We start from the raw sequence: 21,798 nt of genomic DNA, 5'->3' as shown, positions 1-21,798 counted from the left end.
ATGATTCGAGCGTGCTTACTTTCGTATTCCAATGTCGCCTCCGAGCCAAGAAAGATGTGCTATAATAAGGTAGAGTTACCGGGGTTCACTCAAGTTTCTACCTCTTAATGTTCAATCTTGAACGTTGCACGGAATAATCGCGCGTCGTTATACGTTTTAAAACACCATCGTCAGTTTACGACAGAGTGACGAAGGAACTAAAGAAAATATCGTGCGCTCTAAGCAAGAAAATTATATGAAAACCGAGAGAACGATTCGAGAATGACTCTGCGATAGGATTATTCGAGTCAGCGAGGAGATATTACGCTGTAAGAACTAACAAGATGAACAACGAAATAATTTCTACGAAGAAAGCAACATACGCTTACTATCGTATCACGATCGTTAGATCGGACGAGATGAAAATGTTAACCGTTGATCGAAACAATTTCTTATCTTTTGACGAGCGAAACTTGTCCTCGTGGAAAACTATAGTCGCTGATTTATCAATATGCATGTACGATATATGTATTTTCCGTCAGGCCACCGATAACGGAGTTAAACAGGCCATTTTTCAAACGCACATCGATCGTAAAACTCGTTGATAAGTTGAACTGTCGAATTACAGGGGAAAATTACTTACGATTAGTTTGACCCAAGTATCCTTCTAACTCAAACAAGCTTATCTTACTCTGTGCCTGCACGTACTTACTCATCGTGGATCGCGTAACAAACGCGTTGTTCTTCTTTTTTCCCTTTACTCTCGCTTCGTGATTCTGTAGTGAAATTTCGTTGGTAACCACGTGGCCACTGACGCGTGTCTCCCTATTCCTGACCCTGGGCTTCACCTGCCGTTTCCTGCTTCCCCTACCGATTCATTCATTTTATTTCATCGAGACGTGTCGTACGTTGGTTTTCGTGGTAACGCACGGCGATCGAACGTGTATCGCCGTTTCTCTACAGGGGAACAAGGTGAACGAACCGAACCATTCGATCGTTCTTCTTTCACCGATACGGAAATTCTCTGCTCGATACGTTTTAACTCCATTAATTAAAGGCCAAGCAGCGAAACGATATGCGAAAGTACGACACGGTGGAGATAAAAAACTCGTATGATCGTAGTGCCATAGGACACTTCGATTTCTTTAAATCTTCTAAAACTGTAGAATTTAGATGAAAGAGATTGTGAAGGAGAAATTATCCAGCAGATCCTTGGAATTTTTTTTTTTTAATAGATTCTAACGTCGTATCACCTGCGCCTTTGTGATTGTCAGCAACGTCTATGTGAAGAGAGAGAGAGAGAGAGAGAGATTTACTAGTCAGATTTTGCTAAACGACGATGTATCTTTCGGAAAGGTGGAAAAGCTTGAGACTCGATTTCTATCAGAGAGATTTTCACTTGGAGTTCCTTCGATCTATGCTGTTTGTTACGAGAAATCTGCGAGAGATTGTATTGAAGACGATTTAAAAGAACGTGATTGACGGTGATTTAACAAACGCGGATGTCGCAGATCGACGGCTTACAGGTTTTTTTTTCTCATGATTACGGTATGAATTTAATGGAACTCGATAACGCGAGTCGACTAGAGAGAAATTATAAATGAAACGTTGATAAGATAACGTCGACCCTTAATGGATTAAGAGCTTTCGATTAAAGATGCACATTATGTTATTGATAAATAGAATCATAGTGTAACGATTAATTATTTCTCACGTGGCTGTGGCTGAATTTCTAACTCGTCTAAAATCATTGTTTCAGCGCAAAGATACGAACGTGTACACTACAAATGTGTCAACAGCCACTTTAATCCGCAGAATGTTACCACAGGCGAAACGCAGAGGAAAGATATGGAAAATAAGAAAGAAAAATGTCGGATTATCGGTATCTATCGATAACTATATGTCAGTGTTGTCATAAATTATTGTAGCGGGCAACGTGTAGGTCACGAACCCGTACAGATTAGCGTGATGCAGTCGTGGTTCGTGTTTCAAGGATCGATGCAAGGATCTACCGGTTACTTTTACCGTTACGATATTCCTAACGGGATGCTGGGAATGCGACGCGGCGGCGGAGTGAACTAGCCGAAAGCATTGCCTTCTCTCGCGCTTTCTAGATCAGCCACGCGAATGATCGTTCGATATTTGCACTTATGAATTCTCCTTTAAAATTATCCGATCGACTTCTAAAAAAAAAAAAAAAAAAGAAAAAAGAAAGAAAGAAAAATAAAATGAAATAGAAAAGAAGGTACAGCGATTAGCAAATGAAAAAGTGTAACTGGAAGGGAAGAGAAAAGTTCCCATGCATAATCAGTTTGAGTCGCTCATTTCGAGCATTAATACTTATTAATGCACTAACTTATCGCAGCGTTATGCTATTCAGGGTCATCGATAATTGACAAGCGGTGTAACGTGATTTGGATGTCTTAGGTAGCGAGGAAAGCGCTTTGCCTTTGGAAATGTTTTACAATATGCTATCGACCTTATAATTTCTTACTATATTTGGCGACTATAGAGTATTACTATACTCTACATACGTAACTTTAAATTATCTTCAAAATGTAATCTGTACTTGATAGTATGAAATCTAGAAAAGAAAAAACGTACCATTACGTAATTAAAAAATATTTAAAATATCGTACGTATAGTGTCTCGTGAAGGTATTTAAACTTTTATCGTAGAAAACTTCTACATCTATACGATGTGTATGTTATATAGAACATTTGGAAATTTCATTAACGATATAACAAGACCCGATTGTCGAGATCGTATTGGTCAAGTTACATTATTCTTGTAAAAGGTTTCTACGAATATTACGCTCATCGACTATTATATCTATATGTATACGTATGTGAGCTGAAATTTGTTCTAAAAAAACGTAGTGCTGTATATATATTTCACGGATGACATACAAAATATAACGATCGAAGAATATCTGTAAATTCACCGTAAGCCAAGATCTATTCTGAAAATGTAACACTACGTTTTACCGAACGTGATAACTCGGCACACACACGTTGTTCATCGTATTCACTTTCCACGAAAGGAGTTCTAGCGGCTCGTTCATGCCGATAAAAATCATTTACCAGCGATTTCATCGAGGTGAACGCGCAACGTGTCGCTTGAGAGCGCACCGCTTCGATTCGCGTGGGCGTTTTCAAAATTCTGTCACGGTGGCTTGTACTTTGTGCGACAACGGTGCACCGGTACGTGACGACTTTTGTTCGATTCAGTGACTGTTATCCAATTAGCCGAACGATAAATCCGAAAGGATGTGTCTAGATTATTTTTCCACCACGATATTGTCCGCTGTTCGGGATTGCCAATTCCAGTTTATAGAAACGAGATTCTCTTGCCACTTCTTCTTTTAGCTAGTGCACGAAAAAAAAAAAAAAAAGAAAAGAAAGGCAACTGAAAAAACAGGTAAGATGGCATTCCTGTAACAGCTTCAGTGAGTCATTACGACAGTTTGGTACCGTGCGTCTTTTATCTATGTCTTATTTCGTGATAACGATCGATAAGAGTCGAGAAATTTCGAGCGGGCGCATTCCTCCGTAATCAAAGAATCCATTGAATCACGACTGCGGTTTTATATAGTATTCTATCTTTTTTGATACTTTGAGGACCGTAGCCTGAATATTTTTGCTACGATTGAAAAGATTCGAACAGTCGCTGGGAAAGTTCCTTCCGATTTACGTTTCGATTCCATGTACATTTATTGAATTGTATAGATGGTATTTTGTTGTTGTTGTTGCCACAACCTTTCTCCATCTTTCACGCGACTTGGATGTTCCCATCCTTCCAGAACCTCTCAGGTTCTTCGGAGAAGAACTTTTCAATGTGATTTTTTATGTCGACCGAAGAGTTAAAAATCGGTACGAACTTTCCCAGCAGCATTTAACAAGTATAATATTTTATTAAAAATCAATAAGCGTATTTAAAGATACTTCTGCTAACGTTTGAAAACAATTTGCCCACTTAAAAGCCGAAACGAACTTTCCTAGCAATTGATATTATATCTAATACATTGATAACGGTTTCGTGTTATTCGACCATGTAACGTAAAAACACTTTCACGACATTTCGTTTATAGCATCCATTGCATTTTTTTTTTACTGTTTTATTTAACGGTAGTTAACATTTTTATAGGATGCCGTACAAAGTGTGTAAGACGCAAATTCGCGTCTCCAGTCCGCAAAGCGTTAACATAGTCTTATAGCGTCTAACGTAATCGTTTTTTAATGGATTTTCAAACGGCTGGTACTTGCTCGTCATTATTTATAGCGATTTGCGTATCGGTTTATTATTATATTATTATATTATTATTATTATTATTATATTATTATATTATTGCGTATCGTGATTTACTAAATTCGCGTACAATCAATGGAACCTTGCGTCCTTCGTCAGGTACCTTTTGCACTGGTCGGTCGAGGGTCATCTTAAGTCTTCGTCGAACGGCTTTGACGGCGGCACTTATGCTGCTTCTTCCATCAATAACACCGCGCGAACCAATTTCGTTCGTCTAATCTAAGGCGGAGTTGTTCTTCTTTGCAGCGATCGATCTACAAATTAAACGTAGCGGCTCACTTTCGTTTGTTCGATTCGTTCGACTGATCTCTGTCTAAAAACGATAAGAGACGGTCAAATTATATTAGGATAACATTTTTCTTCATCCTTTTAATACTAAAGAGATAACGTATCGTTCTCTTTTGTTTTTGTATACGGTGCTCACGTTTCGAAATTCAGAAAGCAAGATGCTAGAAGAAGTTAAACTTCACTATGCCGTTTATTTCCTATCTGGAAAATAGTGACTATGCAAATTATAATTACACATCCTTATATTTATCCATTAATTAATTAGATCCAATGATATTAAACTTCTTATCGTCTAGCGGCACTAATTACAGTGGTAGTTGCGTGGCTACAAAAATTTGATACTATGAAAGCGAAACGTAGAATTTGATAATATGGTGCATCATCGGAAAATGAGCGCGTTAATTGTAGTAATAATATTATTTTTCGTAGCCACTGTTTAGGCGGATAAATAATGTACGTTGAAAAATTCTTTTTACCAACCGTTGCCAGGAAACCGAGTATCATGATTTTTCTTTTCTTAGCATAGCGATGCCATTCGCGTCGTGGCGTTCGTGCGGATTTCTTCTTGAATTCGTAATCTCGCCAGCGGAAATCTCGGAAGACTGCTCCTTTCACCGGAAACGTTCCTCCGTTTTCACAGGTGAAAGTTGGGCGACATGTTGAACGAATTTTGCAAAGGAAAATTCCGTTTGTCGTGCTTCTCGTTATAGCAGTTTCTACGCGATTGCAGCTCATGCGAAACCATTTGAATTATGCGCACTGGTTCAAATGTGCCTGTTGTTCCTTCCACCGTGTAATTAGTTTAACTAACTCTTTAGAACTGGAGTGGTGAGATTGATGCCAGCAGAGAAGAAGATATATCGTGGCGAATATGTTAAAATGCGTATGATCGTCTATTGCTGCGGGGGGAAGTTGTAAATTTCGCTTTCATTCAGTTTGTTTCTTTTTACGTCGTGATGGCCGTAAAGATACATATTTAGATGATAACAGATCGTGTTGTAAAGCCGTAACTAGAGCTTGAAAATATTTTCTACTTTATTTATCAATGGCTGTCGCGAGATTTTCGCGTAGGCTGTTATATCGTGTTTGCAAATTTATAACAGAATTTCAAATGTCAATAATTCTCAATAATTCCCTCTGAAACGCTCCACGTTCTTTCCTGAATTTCCTAGACAATATCGACGCAAATGTACGCTTGGATTATATTTCTCGACGTACATACTTCTGGTAACAGGATTATTTCTTTGAAACGTATAATATATAGAGCGAAATAATACGATCGTTCGATTTATAGATACGGAACAAAGCAAACATTACGTTATCTTCAAAAATGTTGCAAAAATGTTCGAGACCCAATAACGTTAAATTAATAGAACTTGCAGTCATAGTACGTAAACTAGTATGCAAATGTAAGTACGTATAATTCTGTGAATTAATGCATTTGTTTCACATTGTTCTCGTTTTAGAGCGTAAGCCGGTATGGAGAATCAGCAGGTGTGGGTGCGAGACCCTCAAGAGGGTTTCATAATCGGCAAGTTCATGGACATGGTCGACGGGGATGCGTTGATCATACCATTGGATCCGAAATATCCGCAACGCACTTGTCCGCTGGACGAAGTTTATCCTGCTGGAGAATACACCAAAGACGTTGAAGATAATTGTAATTTCATCATTGCAACTCTCGTTCTTATCTGCGCGATTCTTTCCTCGCGAAAAATTGTGTTATGTTGGGTCCATTGATTAAATGGGGTTTAGACAATAACAAATGTGTTTTACAATTATTCACGTGTAAAGGGGAAACACGAGTCACGGGGATTTCCGTCAGCAACGGAAGTCTTTAAATGTCGCAGGTGACTCTCTCTTTTTGTCGCTTTACAACATCTATCTTCACGGGTTTGCTCTGTTTTTCATATTCTCAGGCGCTCTGATGTACCTGAATGAGGCCACGCTGCTCAACAACGTACGAACTCGTTACTTCAAGGATAGAATATACGTGAGTAATTGCGCGCAAATTGCGATGCACTGTTCGAAACAATTGGCAGATCACGTACCTAAATAGCTCGATGTTATATGGGACGAATGCGCTTTAGACGAATAATAAATTATTACTTTTAAAAATGTTGGATATTTCAGGCCAAATCTGCTATTGGTATTTTCTCGTCGTTATACGGTGGCTATAACAAACATTGACGCATAGTCTTATTTTTCAACGGACCGTTTTTCCATCAGATTCTATAAATTTCGTGAAAGTACTTCTTCTAGTCACTGTACGTAATACATCATGATTAAAGCGTACGTTTTTGCTGATACCTGACAGACTTACGTGGCCAATATCTTAATCGCTGTAAATCCATATTGGGAGGTCAAGGATCTTTATTCTGCTGAAACGATCAAGGCTTATAAGGGAAAGTCTTTGGGAGAGACGCCACCTCATGTTTTCGCTATCGGTACTCTTAGTTTTCACTGTTGTTACCAGATGTTTTGGTAATTTGGATTAATTTAAACATTCGCTTTCCCTTTCACAGCGGACAAAGCGTTTAGAGATATGAAAGTACTGAAGCAATCACAAAGTATCATCGTTTCTGGCGAATCAGGAGCAGGGAAAACCGAATCTACCAAGTATCTGCTACGATATCTCTGTGACTTATGGGGATCAACGGCTGGGCCGATCGAACAGAAGATTTTAGATGGTACATTCTAGAAAATCGACGCTATACTATAATTAAACACGATGGATCAATTATATTCATTGCTGTATATTCATACATTTAGCTAATCCAGTGCTGGAAGCTTTTGGAAACGCAAAGACCAAACGAAACAATAATAGTTCTCGTTTTGGTAAATTCATGGAGGTTCATTTCGATTCGAAATGTCAAGTGGTCGGCGGTTACATTTCCCATTATCTGTTGGAAAAGTCGAGAGTGTGTCTTCAAAGTCCTGACGAGAGAAACTACCATGTCTTTTACATGATGTGTGCCGGAGCACCTCCAGAACTTCGCTCGAAACTTGGGATCACGAGGCCAGACGATTTTCAGTATCTAAAGAATGGTTGTACGCAGTACTTTTGCAACGAGGAGTCGGAAAAAAAATTGAACGACGCTCAAAAGAGTCGCGATCAGAGCATGAAAGGTACCTTGCACGATCCAATTTTGGATGACGTTGAAGGATTCAATGCCATCGATCAAGTAATTATAAATATTATAATTAGTATTTAGAGTTAGACTATCAATAGTTTAGATTTTTAACAGTCTTAGCTTTTTAAAGATCTTTATAACCGCGTAAATTACGCGAATTTATCTATTATAAAAAATAATTCAGAGAGGAAAGTATTCTTTTGTTGAAAGATTGATAATTATATTTTACCTCTTTTTGCTGATTGGATAACTTTCTAAATTCAGGAAAAAGCAACGGTAATTTGATAATTTTTTGATTATTATCAAACCACCCATTCATTTCATGCAATTTTTGATCTTACTAATCTATTCATGTTTAGTTACAAAATGGTTTTCCTCCATCCATAAAATTTTTTATTACACGATTGATTTTGATATTTATGTATTTTATATACGTTTTTTTTAGTACAGCGGTGATTAATTGCTTTTTTTTATTTTTCATTTTTTACGAAGGCTTTAACACGTCTTGGTTTAACTGAAGCGGAAAGAATGGAAATTTATACAATGGTAGCTGCGGTACTCCACCTTGGGAACATCACATTCGAAGACAATCCCGAAGATACGAAGGGCGGCTCTAGGATATCCTCTAACTCTGAGAAAGCAGTATTAATGAGTGCGAAGTTATTGGCTGTTGATCCCGAGGAACTCAGGCAAGCTTTGGTTTCGAAAGTAATGCAGACTAGTCGCGGCGGTATCAAGGGAACGGTCATCATGTAAGTTTATATAAAAATCAGAAATAGAGAAACAAAAAGAAAGTTTAATAAACTGACTGAATACTTTTAAGGGTACCACTGAAAGTCTACGAAGCCAATAATGCCAGGGACGCTCTGGCTAAAGCTATTTACAGTAAATTATTCGATCATATCGTAGCTCGTATCAATAAGAGTATTCCTTTTAAAGCTTCGAGCTATTATATTGGAGTTTTAGACATTGCAGGGTTTGGTATGTGTTATAATATTTCTTACGCTATTCTTACTCCTTCAATAAATTTATGATCCTTTTCTTATTATCTCTTATAGAGTACTTTAAGGTCAACAGTTTCGAGCAATTTTGTATAAATTATTGTAATGAAAAGCTACAACAATTTTTTAATGAAAGGATCTTGAAATACGAGCAAGATCTTTATGCAAGAGAATCGCTTAATGTGCCGAAGATATCTTACGTGGATAATCAGGACTGCATTGGTAAGTTTAATTGTGAATTCGTCGTTTCATTGCCTAAACAAATAAATCTCTTTTCTACATGTTCGATTTTTAGATTTAATCGAATCGAAGAACATGGGGATTTTCAGTCTCTTAGATGAAGAATCAAAATTACCAACTCACAGTTTTGCACATTTTACTAGCGAAGTTCATCGTGTTTGGAATGGTCATTTTAGAATAACCCTACCGCGAACTTCTCGTTTGAAAGCCCACCGAGAATTGCGTGACGATGAAGGATTCGTAATTCGTCATTATGCTGGCGGTGTTTGTTATCAAACGGTACTTCATCTGTTATATGTAGTATATCCTATTTTTGCTCTTGTTCTTTATAGAAAGTATATTTCTTATTAATATGATACGCTATATTGTTATGCTTTCTATATTTGGTACACTTTCTATCTCACTTTCTGACTTTCTTTTCTTTAAGAAATCTCTAGCAATTTTTCTCATTTTTAGAATCAATTCATTGAGAAAAATAACGATGCTCTACATGCTTCCTTGGAAGCATTAATTCAAGAAAGTAATAACAAATTTCTAAGAACACAGTTTACCAATAATTCTCGTCAGAAAGGGAAACTTACTTTCATCAGTGTAGGCAGTAAATTTAAAACACAACTTGGGGAACTAATGGATAAATTAAAAAGCACAGTAAGAGAATTACTTACATTAGTCATTTTAATATTATGCTATTTTTAAGTAGATAATTAGGTAGCAGGTAAATTAAATTTTTCTTACAGGGAACAAATTTTATTCGCTGCATCAAACCGAATAGCGAGATGGTGGCTCATCAATTCGATGGAAACAGTATTTTGGGACAGCTTCGTTGTTCTGGAATGACGTCTGTTTTAGAACTCATGGAACATGGCTATCCTAGTAGAGTTCCATTCCAGGAATTGTATAACATGTACAAATCGTATCTTCCGCCAGAATTGGCCAAACTGGAGCCCAGATTTTTTTGCGAAGCGTTGCTTCATAGCTTAAAATTGAACAAGAAAGATTTTAAGTTTGGAATTACCAGAGTTTTTTTCAAACCTGGAAAATTCGCTGAATTCGATAAGATCATGAAATCAGATCCTGAGAACCTAAGAAAGTTAGTAGCTAACGTAAAGAAGTGGTTACTTAAGTCTCGGTGGAACAAGATGCAGTTTTGTGCGTTATCTGTGATCAAATTGAAAAATAAGATCATCTATCGAAGACAGCATTTAATTATTTTACAAAAAACAGCGAGGATGTACATAGCTAAGAAGCAACATCGTCCTCGCATAAAGGGAACAGCGAAGATTGAGAAGTTGAAGACACAGTTAAGTGGCATGGAAGAAACGTCCGAGCAATTGAAAAATCGTGAAAAACCTATGGGCGACATTAAAAGACTGCAGAGGGATTTGAATGCGGCTATTGAGAAAATAAAGATGAATGAAAAAATAAAGCCAGTGGAAATCGATTCTTTGTATACGAATTTGGTGAACCAGGTGAACAAACAAATGGCGTTGTTGCAAGATATGGTCGAGCAACAGAAGATTGCCGAGGAACAAGCAAGGCTGAGGAAGATTCAACAGGAGTTAGAACTCGAAAAGCAGAGAAAAGAAGAGGATGAACGTAAAAAGAGAGAGGAGGAAGAAAATAGAAGAAAGAAACACGATATCGAGATGAGAAGGAAGGCAGAAGAGGAGCAAAAGAAAAAGCAAGAAGAAGAAGATAAGAAATCTGATGAGCTTCGTAAAGTACATACTTTATCTTTGACAATTAGCCTTTCCCCTGTTTATTACTTATATACTGATATGATTATATTACTTGTTTATGTAGAGTTCTCTTAATGTAGCATAATTTGTCAAAAGTGTTTAATACATAAACATCACATTTTCTATCTGCTCTGAAGGCACAGTTGGAAAAAGAAGCAATGGAAAACAGCAAATATCGCGAGTTATTGGAGCAAGAAAGAAGGGATCATGAATTGGCAGTCAGATTAGCTCAAGAATCGAATGGTCAAGTCGAAGATTCTCCACCATTTGTGCGAAGGTATTGTATCATGCTTTGCTTTCATCGAAATTTAAGCATTTGGAATCTGTCATTTTATTTTTTTGATACTAATTGGAGGAAAGTAGAGCGAGCTACAATGGATAATAAACAAATTTTGATTAAATGAAATGTAGCCAAAATATAACGAAATTAATCTTGCTGATCATTTGAAGAATTTTTTTGAGTGAAAAAATATGATCTTATTTTGTTAAATATGTACATATAGCGGTTCCGATGTACGAGTACCATCAAACAACAACAGATTAGCAAGGTATTGTAAAACTCGTTGAGGTTTACTGCATGTACAACTAACACTTACTAATATTTTGTAACTAATTAACTAACATATATTTTCCTGTAATATTAACAATATTCGATTTCTATTGTTTCTGAATGGGTAATATTTGGAGATTTTTTAGCATGCTAACCATTGTTCGTGTTTTGCAATTAAGGAATGCACAATGATATTTCTGATATACATACATGCAAGCTTTAAGAGCAATTTTAACAAACAATCCCCCCTTTTTCTTTTCAATATAAAATATGTCAAAAATAAGTATTTTAAGCATAAATATTTAATGTTTTAATAGTGATAATATATATAGCATATGTTCTGTTAACATTAATTAATTTCGTTTATAAAAATAGATCGGAGCAAGTGCGCAATAATCAGGCAGCTATGGCCAATAAAAAATACGATTTATCTAAGTGGAAGTATTCGGAATTACGAGACGCTATAAACACATCCTGCGATATCGAATTGTTAGAGGTACCCGTCACTTCTATAGAATTATCAACTGACTGTAAGGTAAATAAAATGCAATAAGAATTATTATCGTGTAATTTTTTTTTTATAGGCTTGTCGTCATGAATTCCATCGAAGATTAAAAGTTTACCACGCGTGGAAAGCGAGAAATCGCAGGCGAACAACCATGGATGAAAATGAAAGGGCACCAAAATCTATTATGGAAGCCGGTAATGCATACAGACAAGTTTATTTATCTGAAAATCAAAGACGGAACATTCTGTATTATATTAATATATTTTAATGTTTCTTTCAGCGGCCAAAACCTCAGTGCCTCAAATGAAACAGCCCATAATCGGATCATCGCAACGATATTTCAGAATTCCCTTCGTACGACCAGCTGCATCCGGTCAGCAAGATAACTCGCATACATCTTGTAAACGAGGATGGTGGTACGCTCATTTCGATGGTCAATACGTTGCCAGACAGATGGAACTTCATCCTGATAAGGCACCGATTCTGTTGGTGGCAGGTAAAATTCTAGATATTCATCTCTAATTCATTTTAATCTATTTTTTTTTCTTTATCAGCTATAATCTTATCTGTATACATCGTTGCAACAATAGTTAGAATCACTGTATACATTTATGTTATATGTTAGTTAAAAAGTTATTTTCGAAGACATCACATTCGAAGAGAACAAATAATCGCGCATATTCATTAGGGTAATTAGAATCTTGAGCAAAAATTAATTTTTGTGAAGGTATTGATGACATGCAAATGTGCGAACTGAGCCTAGATGAGACTGGATTGACGAGGAAACGCGGGGCCGAGGTATTGGAACACGAGTTCAATCGTGAATGGGAGAAACACGGAGGCAAACCGTACGTACCTCCGTGTGATCGTAAAAAATGAGACCATTCCATCAAACAGACGAAAGTAGTTTTAATATAGATCTTATAAATTTTTGTATTAACCCACTTTGAAAGTGAACCCATAGCACAGTGCCTTAGGATTTGTGCCTTACTCGTTACACAAAAAAGGCAATTCTTTGAAAAGCACGATAATATTGATTAATATTATTATCAGTTATAAAATTTTTCATGAGAAGTGTAGGGAGATAATTGCATCTACAGTGGATTTAAGGATGAGTGGACGTATAATGCATATACGCCTGATGCCTGGTGAGATGTGATATATACACAATATTTCAATTAGCTATTTGAATGCTCATGTGGGAACAGGATTCTTAATACGATAGATTTAATTGTTCAGTATTCGAAGTCAGTATAAAAATGTGTTAAAAATTTTTGTAATTAAAAGGAAATTATTCATAGAAAAAAATAGATCTCATTCAAGTTGAACTTATACCTTTCTTTGAAAGCAGGAAAAAGTATGTATGTATGTCGATTTGCCTAATGAAATCAATTTATGGTATTAAGGTTTATTGAAAATCGATGAACTTTTAGTATATAAAATTCCTTCATATTTTGTAATGGAAAAGGCTCATGGTTCCTTCGAGTAATATACAGCATCGTTGAAAAGACTATCTTCTATTATGTATAAGTAATTTTACTTATTTACAAGATATATCGTTGCACATTTAACGCGAATTGTACGTTCGTCTTTTTAGTAGATATAAAAAAATTCATGAAATATATAATATGCGATCAATTATTCTTACAAATAAATAACATTTATGCCATTTTTCGTTTTGTGTTAGGGTAACATCGTGTATAGTTTCTAATAAAAATATTTGTACTCGTAGCAGTATATTAGTAACGCTAAAATAAAAGCTTAGCTAGGAGGTACCCAGCCACAATAATTTTTCTCGAATTCTCTGGCAACTGCTAAACAAAGATGATCTTGATAAGATGCAGATATCACCTGGAACACAATTATGGGTTGTATCATAGAGAAATGAACATGCAAAAAACATGTTAGAAAGCCTGAAGTTTAGAATCCATTAATTACCTGAAAACCAAGTGGTATTCCATCTTTACTGAAACCCATTGGTATCTGCGTTGCAGGTGTACTTGTCATATTAGCTAGGGCGGTATAAATACTGCAATGTGCTTCCCATAACATCATTTGTGGAAAACTTGCTGTACGACACCAAGTTGGACATATTAGTACTCCATTATCTTTTAACATAGTCTGTAAGCAGCATAAAAAAATATTGAAGACTTATTCGATACAACAAGCATATATAAATTACGCCTTTATTACTTAAAAGAATTATTAATCGTACATTTAGTTTTAGAGTAAGTTCTGCCTTAGACCTTTCATAATATGCTATACGTGAAGATGACAAGAATCCCTTGTGGTCTAGGCACATTTGCATAAGCGTACGCATTGGTGTATATTGTGACAATCCTAATAATGATTTTGTGAATTCTATACCAGATCCCTTAGGTCACAGAAATGAAACAGAAAGTTACAATTTATTAGCTTGAAAAATAGAAGCCAAAAATATATATGCAATAGAACAGTTTTAATTATCGATATTTGAATTATCATTACACTTGAGTTTGGTTCCAGTATAGAATCAATATTTAGGCTTCCTAATGTGGATAACATCATGTGGGATATATCCTGGAGCCATTCTTGTGGAAACTGGAATGCAATATTTGAATCTTAATTATTCATTATATTTACTTATATTAATTATATTACTTATTTATTAGATTTCGAAAATTTGACTTCTTTTTAGATTTAAATTATTATAAGATTTTTACTTCTTCCACGCTAGCGCCTTTCGTTATTAGATACTGCTTGGCTTTGTGAATTGTCTCCTTTATTTCTGATGTTGTCGATCTAATACCGAAAATGCCACTGATGCTGTCGAAATAATAAAATTTTAAGTTTTTTATATCGACTGGTTCGTCGAAAAGTGGAGGCAATCTGCATGCGGGGGATGCGGCCAACACCTTCATACTCAAGTAAAGATCCTCCACGTATCTTGCTATGGGTCCTATTGTTAACATCTGTTTAAAGATAGGATCGTCAACTAGAAAGAAATGTCCATCGAGAGGAATGGTACCTATAAAGAAACAATCGTATAGAAATATATGTATATATATACATATATTCCAACAAGTACGTATAAGTTCCGAGTGCAATACCTGCAGTAGGTTTATGAGTAAAAATACCAGTGAAGAAACTTGGTATTCTTAGGGATCCAACTAAATCCGTTCCAATTCCGAGCACAGATGCTCCTGAGCTAATTAACGCGGTCTAAAATAGAAAAGATAATAAAAATAATTAAACAAAAAAATATTTAGCAATTGAATAAACGGTGAAAATTCTTTTGCGATTATATGGACACTTTTATATATTTTCTTATAATTCACGATTTTATTGATTACGCCATATACAGTATATAGGAGCATTAAATTACTGTAAACGTAAAAACTCGGATGATCTAAGTGATTACCTCACCCCCTGACGATCCTCCTGATGTCTTTCTCGTGTCATATGGATTCATTGTATGGCCAAACAGAAAATTATAAGTGTGCAGAGTTACACAATACTCGGGAACGTTGGAGACCAATAAAGGAATGGCACCAGCGTTTTTAAACGTTTGAACTACATATGCGTCTTCTGTGGCCTTCGTGCCTTTCTTGGATACGCAACCACAGGTAAAGCTCATTCCTAATTTAAACGAGAACAAATTTCGATATTACGCTCGATCGCCTTTTTTATCATATTAGAAATATATTAACTACAAAAGTTATATTATAATTTATTATTACTTTCACAGTAGCGAGGGTCTACAGTTTCAGAAATTCTTATGTAAGAATTTGGTCGTCCGACAGTGTTTAAAATACAAACAGTATCAATGCGAAGATGGATCGAAAGGATCGATGGAGTATTAAAGAAAATAGGAAAAGAGAATATTTTTAAATTTTGTTCGCTGGGCTTCGTAAGTCATTTCAGAATTCGTAACTTCGAGTTTTTACGCCCCAATCTTGCTTTCGTTTCAAGGAACATAAGGATTTTTAATATCTTAAGACATCGCGCGTATATCAACGACGACTTCTACATGTTCACGTTCAATTTCATAAAATTTCGTTGAACAGAAAAAGGGAATGGTGGGAAAAGAAGAGAAGGATATTTATGGCAATGAGAATAATACTTCGACCTCGATTTGTGTATCGTAAAAGTTACTTAATTTATCTTAATTAAAATTCTGTTGATGAATTTCGACTCGTAAAACGAACATTGGAATAAAATATCCGTGAAGCAATGTTTCGATCAAGTTTCGTCAAATGGTCAAGAAAAATTGTTACCTTTAACCGCGCACGATTCCTTGATAGATATCGGCACACCATAAAGAGGCTTATTCCTTTCCAGCTGCTCGGCAGTCATGGCTAAGTCACCGCTCTTCAGTTTGGCGTCACATATCTTTGATTCCTCTAGAGCAGCTTCGAATCGATCTTCTATTACTGCGTTTATGAATGGATTCACTTCTTTAATACGCTCGATATATGCTTCCACTATTGTCTGACTACTGAGCTGTTTTCCAATAAAAAGAAATTACAAAAGTTGTGACGTATTTCAACTATCAAGGGCCAAACGTTTCACAAACGCAACATTTCACGCGTAATTCCGTTTTATCTTTTCTTTTTCTCGATTAATTTATATTATTTTATATATTGTCTTTTTCAATTAATTTATATTATATTTGCATTAATTTTATGAGAGGAAACTCTGAAAATTTGTTTGGTATCTTTCTCGCTAATATTTTGTTCCTTTACTTACAATTCTATGATTCTATAAAAAGTTCGACGATATCAAGATACTTACAGTACTATGATAGTATAAAGAGTTTACTTGTGACTCTATTTTATGTAACGGGCATTCTTTGTATCATTATCTCTTTCACTTAGATCCTATAATTTTATTTTCCAGAGTATTCGAGAAAATTCAAGTATTTATGGTATCGGGATAAATTATTTCTTCGAATCGTGGGGGATTTATCTGAAAGTCGGGGAAACGTAAAACGAAATCCACGGGTTCTTTTCGTCAGAAAACAGACAAAGTAAAAGGTGAAGAACAAGGCACATTTAAATTACTTCATTTAGGCGCTTTTAATCAAATGTTCTGTTTACCTGACGATAAGAAACTTGAATGTACTCAATAACAAAGTTCAAGTGGAAATATCAGAGGAGATTTTAATTTCAATAAAGATAATTTAATTTATTAATCCGATGATAATGAGTGCAAAGAGCAAATAAAAAACGAAGAAATGATTAGAATAAAAATGAAGTTGTGTATGAATTGATCAGAACGAAATCATTTCTAGTAAGTGCCTTACTTCTCCGTTTCTGATCTTGCTGGCTAGCGTGGTTGCGCTTAATTTTAACAGTGGATTTTTAATTGGAGGTATACTCGGCTTTTTCTTCCAATGAATAACCATGAGTACAAGACGATGAATGCTGCCTATCGCTTGTATCAAAATTATTATTAGGTTGATGAACGGCTCTATCATCTTTCCTGCAATAGGAAACATTATTTATTAAGCTGCTGTTTTAAGCTTGCTAGGATAAATAAAGGGATGGAATGATTTTTTATAGTATTCGATTGTACTATGGTACAATACATGTCCGTAATTAGCCACGTTCAATTATACTTGATAAATTTTCAAACTCGATTTCTTCGAAAACTAAATCTTAAATGAACAAATTTTATCCCATATTTTGTTCTTATTTTCTCATAAGGGATCATTCCATGCCCGTTTGTACGTGTTATGCGACTGCACTTTGTATAAACGAGAATATGTGTTGGGTTGGCAACTAAGTGATTGCGGGTTTTGTCAATAGCCGGTATTGACAAAATCTGCAATCACTTAATTGCCAACCCAATGTTATTGCGCTCTTATATAAATTCTAATTACATAAGCTGTTTGTCGGCTGAGAAGTTCAGATAAACGCATTTTTTATTAGGACATATGCCCATTAAGAACAAACATGCACGTTTAAATCTCTCTTATTTGACTCACATGTGACGATTAATTTGCTAGTTTTTCATACTCTATTGATTTCTCGCATTTAAAAAAATTAATAAATATTCAATGAATAATATCATAAGGTGTACGTTGTAGGTTGAATTAATCTTTTTTTGTGGAATTTTTAAATATATGCCTGGAGTACTTCCGCTTCGCGTTGCATATTTCAAACCAGATAATTATTTTTTTAAATCAACAATGACATGTCCGATTTATCAGACATATTTGACACGCGATTTACATCTTCGTGGGAAGCTCGTGTTTTATAGACTATTCTTCTATAATTTCATGATTTATGTAAGAGAGTCAAACGATTCTTAGCCTGTAAATTTTACTTACAAATTTACTCGCTAGTCGTATTATTAAAATTGTTTCGACCATAGCAGGGAATTTACTATTTCTAATAATTTCTCACTTATGATTCGTGAAATTTCATTAATAATATTACTTGAACAGGGGGAGACAAGAAAGAAGAAATATATAATATCGCGAGCTCCTAAATGTTTGATCGAAAAATTATAGACGTATGGACAGGAATTATTGGGCCATATTTTTGTCTACAAAGATGACAACTGCAACACGTTTGCGATTTTTACGCTCGCATTTCCTAAACGACTTACGTGACAGATTACTGTACACTATGACATAGTCTTCGCTTCATCGATTTTATGCACGATGGCACTCCGCCTCGTCATAGCCGATCGGCACGACAATGTTTGAATGAAAAGTTTGGATTACCGTGGATAGAATGCACACCTGCTCTTCACGTGCGGTCCCTCTGTTTATGAGACTCGATGAAGAAATTGTTTATTGTTCAAACAAACGGATTGCATCCGTCAAACAATTACAACATCCGATCGAATGTGGCTTTTACGATACAAAATACAAAATCACTACGTAATCTTGAGCAAGAACTTAGCAAAACTAGAAATGCGAGATCGGGACTGCTTAAATAAGCAGAAAGTAGAGAAGAAGAAAAAAGGGAAGAGAGAAAGGAAGATATGAGATACACATATACATATATAATAATGGATCCGGAGCATTTACGTACTACACGTAGATAAACACGTTGCTACAAAAACACGTCTTGAATAAAATCAGTCGACGAATTATTAAAACTTGGACATTTTTTTCCTAGGAGAGGTGTTTGCTACTCGTAGTTCCTTTCAAGCTTCTGTTTCTCGCGACAAGTGAGATATATTGCGATAAAAAACGTTTGAAAATCACGATCGAGATGAATTTTACATGAGCTTCTCTTTATTACAAATCTCCATCGATCCAGAGATATAAAAACGCAAATCGGTGTCTTTTACACTTACTTTTTATACACTCTGTGCATACAGTCAATTTATTCGAGATTTAGCAGTATTTGCCCGTGAAGGAAGAACATAGCAACATTGAAATACAGTACAGTCTTTATTGCAACATAAATCACCAGAGATGTATGCAGTTTTTACGGTTTTCTTAGAAATACTTTTTCTCGTTGCAGTGAATGTACACACAATCTTTGACTTCCGCGTTTCTTCATTTTCCCTGTACGTGGCACCTACGTATCTGTTACGTGATATCCGATAATGAGCTTCGAGCTTTCGGTTCGTAAGTAATAAACTCGTAAGGAAAATACGATAAAGTTTCGTCTTTTCCCGGTTTCAGTATATTTCTTCGATGTGTTTCAATATTTTTTATTTGAATATTTTATTAATCAATTTATTTTCTATATGAAAGAAGATTCTCTCACAAGATGATCTATTATTCTCGTATCGTTGTGAAAAATCTATCCTGCTGCGAAAAATCCACGCGATTTTTTAAATCTCTTCCGTGAAGACCCCGGTGAAGAAATAAATGACATGGTTGAAACATTTTCTCGTTCGTATCATGCTTGTTTCAGAAATATTATTTTCTCATATTATTTTTCTTATATTGAATAATATTATTAATATTATTTGATACAAGTACTCTAGAAAGGAAATAAATTATTAAGGATACTGATAACGAATATTCGTGCGTTAACCTACAGGTCGGTCCCCATCGAATGAACATATTCGCAAACAGTGTTCTCGAACATGGCCAGACAGTGGGGTTCGAACTTTAGACTAACACGTGAATATTCGTTATCAGTATGCTTAATAATTCTTTTATTCGTCTCCTATGTAACGGTTTTCATCGTTTAATTATGACAATAAATAACACGTATACGACGTAATTAGCTTCGTGATAATTATTAGTTACATTTTTATCGGTATAACGTGATGGACAGTTACGTTCAGGAAATTTTTCTCTCTATATTCCATCCTTTCGTCTTAAACATTGATAACCTTTGTTAAATGAAATGTGAATGGCATATCTGTTTTTTTATTACTCTTAACAGATTATTATAAACGGACGATATAGCCAAAGTTAAAACAAACTTAAAACACTCGTTATGTTGTAACTGTAATTGTTATTAGTGACAGGGAATAACCTGTCAGGCCAAATACGCAGCCATTCAAAGGCATATAATTTGAAGTAAATAGTAAATAGTTTTGGCAGATAGACGCGTAAACATCATATGAAGGTCAATATCTTCTTTCTTTTTTATTAGCGTTATGTTATATAGCGATTTATTATAGGTTTGCGTTACTCCGTTGTATGATTTGTTTGAGCCTTTTCATCTTTAGTTCTTTCAACTCTTTAATTTACTGTATTTTTGTATTCTTTGCTATTTTTTTTCAATCTTTTTCATTTAGTTCCAACGCGAACAACTTGGACGTACAGCGTGTACAATGCGCACTGTATATATCGTGCTTATCGTGTACTTTGCTTGCTATTTTTGCTATTAAACGATTGCTATTTTTGTTGCGATATTTTTGTAAACAGTCTAGACATTTGTTTACACAGTCTAGACAATTGTTTATGCAATCAAAACATCAGAGGAAACGTTAAACCTCTGTACACAAAAAGTCCATGAGGCGGTTTTCGGTATGCTGTTATGAAACGAATAGGCAGGTATAATGCTTAATCTACGATTTTTCTTGCAAAAGGTCGCACAGAATGCTTTACGTTTTCAAATGTCATAATCTTCTTGTTTACGACTTATGCATGTTGTGGATTCTTGTGCACGCCGCTGTTTCAGCTGACCCACTTTCGTTCGTGTAAGAAGGTTTGCTTGCGCACAGGGATATTTCAGCTAATTTTTAATTATTTATAACTGAGAAGCAAAGTCGAAGATGCAATTTTTTATTCTTGATTTTCATCTTATTTTAGCTTCAAGAATCACCCCTTAAATTTTTTCAACTTATTGCCGAAATCTTGGTTACGGATGTATCTTAAACTAATTAACGTTCTGTATATCGTTGCATCAGGTTATTTTCTAAAAGTTGCGATCGGATAAATGAAATATCCAGTAAACTTTAGGAGAATATAATAGCAGTGTGAATACGTAATTCATGATCAATATGCACATAATCATTTTTTCGCTCGTCACAAGGTCACTCTAATTTCCTAAATTAAACGATACATCCTTTTATGTACTATTCGATGGATTTTTGAATTCTCTACGAAAAAGGTACTCGAAGTACTTGGGATCGAAAAATGATTAATTGAAAAATAATCATTTTTTACCTCAAGTACCTTAATACTTTTTTGTGGAGGATTAAAAAGTCCATGGGATGGTGCGTAAAAAGATGTGCTGTTCAATTGAAAAAAATAGACGTAGTCTTCGCTTTTCATCGAGATAAAATTCCTAATTGCGCGATTAATAGAATTTCTCAATATCCGAGAAAATTTTCAGTTTTAGTAGAACTTACCTTGTTTCCTTCTGCCAAATGAAGATCGGTATCTATGGAAAATACTTTGACACAAACTTTGACACAAATTCGAATAAAACAAGATTCTCACTTTCTTTATTGTTAAATAACACTCTATGAATACGTCATTCTTAAAGTTCTTTACTTTACGATTATCAATGAATGAATCGTTCGCAGTGAACTGACCGACTTCGATCGACTTTTAATGCTCTTCTGATAGCTGCTGTGTCCGTGTTACACTCAAGCACACACTCAAGCTGTTCTTGAAGACGTTTTTTGCCGTCTGTCATAA

General features: G+C 35.3%; 2 protein-coding genes across 4 annotated transcripts in view; one reads left to right on the top strand and one right to left on the bottom strand.

Annotated features, from left to right (window-relative positions):
- The window catches only part of jar (Myosin heavy chain 95F jaguar), a 20,874-nt gene extending 7,338 nt beyond the window's left edge, over nucleotides 1-13,536 (top strand). The window contains exons 2-18 of one of the 3 annotated variants that reach the window (XM_076622437.1): nucleotides 6,042-6,235; nucleotides 6,495-6,568; nucleotides 6,893-7,022; nucleotides 7,101-7,265; nucleotides 7,348-7,760; nucleotides 8,202-8,461; nucleotides 8,533-8,690; nucleotides 8,768-8,932; nucleotides 9,006-9,229; nucleotides 9,407-9,598; nucleotides 9,688-10,671; nucleotides 10,827-10,966; nucleotides 11,193-11,237; nucleotides 11,615-11,735; nucleotides 11,824-11,941; nucleotides 12,028-12,243; nucleotides 12,475-13,536. In XM_076622437.1, the coding sequence (XP_076478552.1) occupies nucleotides 6,055-6,235; nucleotides 6,495-6,568; nucleotides 6,893-7,022; nucleotides 7,101-7,265; nucleotides 7,348-7,760; nucleotides 8,202-8,461; nucleotides 8,533-8,690; nucleotides 8,768-8,932; nucleotides 9,006-9,229; nucleotides 9,407-9,598; nucleotides 9,688-10,671; nucleotides 10,827-10,966; nucleotides 11,193-11,237; nucleotides 11,615-11,735; nucleotides 11,824-11,941; nucleotides 12,028-12,243; nucleotides 12,475-12,626 (3,738 nt within the window). In that variant the 5' untranslated portion in view covers nucleotides 6,042-6,054 and the 3' untranslated portion in view covers nucleotides 12,627-13,536. Of the gene's footprint in view, nucleotides 1-6,041; nucleotides 6,236-6,263; nucleotides 6,426-6,494; nucleotides 6,569-6,892; nucleotides 7,023-7,100; nucleotides 7,266-7,347; nucleotides 7,761-8,201; nucleotides 8,462-8,532; nucleotides 8,691-8,767; nucleotides 8,933-9,005; nucleotides 9,230-9,406; nucleotides 9,599-9,687; nucleotides 10,672-10,826; nucleotides 10,967-11,192; nucleotides 11,238-11,614; nucleotides 11,736-11,823; nucleotides 11,942-12,027; nucleotides 12,244-12,474 lie in introns of those variants that run through there. The other 2 variants (XM_076622439.1, XM_076622438.1) reach the window with 2 other exon arrangements.
- On the bottom strand, nucleotides 13,249-21,798 carry LOC117158299 (fatty-acid amide hydrolase 2-B-like). Its single transcript, XM_033337067.2, has 10 exons — nucleotides 21,507-21,798; nucleotides 17,032-17,210; nucleotides 16,004-16,229; nucleotides 15,148-15,365; nucleotides 14,837-14,948; nucleotides 14,450-14,754; nucleotides 14,235-14,327; nucleotides 13,963-14,121; nucleotides 13,686-13,868; nucleotides 13,249-13,598 (listed from the first exon to the last, which is right to left on the bottom strand). The coding sequence occupies exons 2-10, from the start codon at nucleotides 17,203-17,205 to the stop codon at nucleotides 13,509-13,511; spliced, it is 1,560 nt and encodes a 519-aa protein (XP_033192958.1). The 5' UTR covers nucleotides 17,206-17,210; nucleotides 21,507-21,798; the 3' UTR covers nucleotides 13,249-13,508.

The sequence above is a fragment of the Bombus vancouverensis genome, chromosome 10, assembly GCF_051014615.1.
Source record: "Bombus vancouverensis nearcticus chromosome 10, iyBomVanc1_principal, whole genome shotgun sequence".
NCBI lineage: Eukaryota > Metazoa > Arthropoda > Insecta > Hymenoptera > Apidae > Bombus > Bombus vancouverensis.
This window is presented reverse-complemented; position numbering and strand designations above follow the sequence as displayed.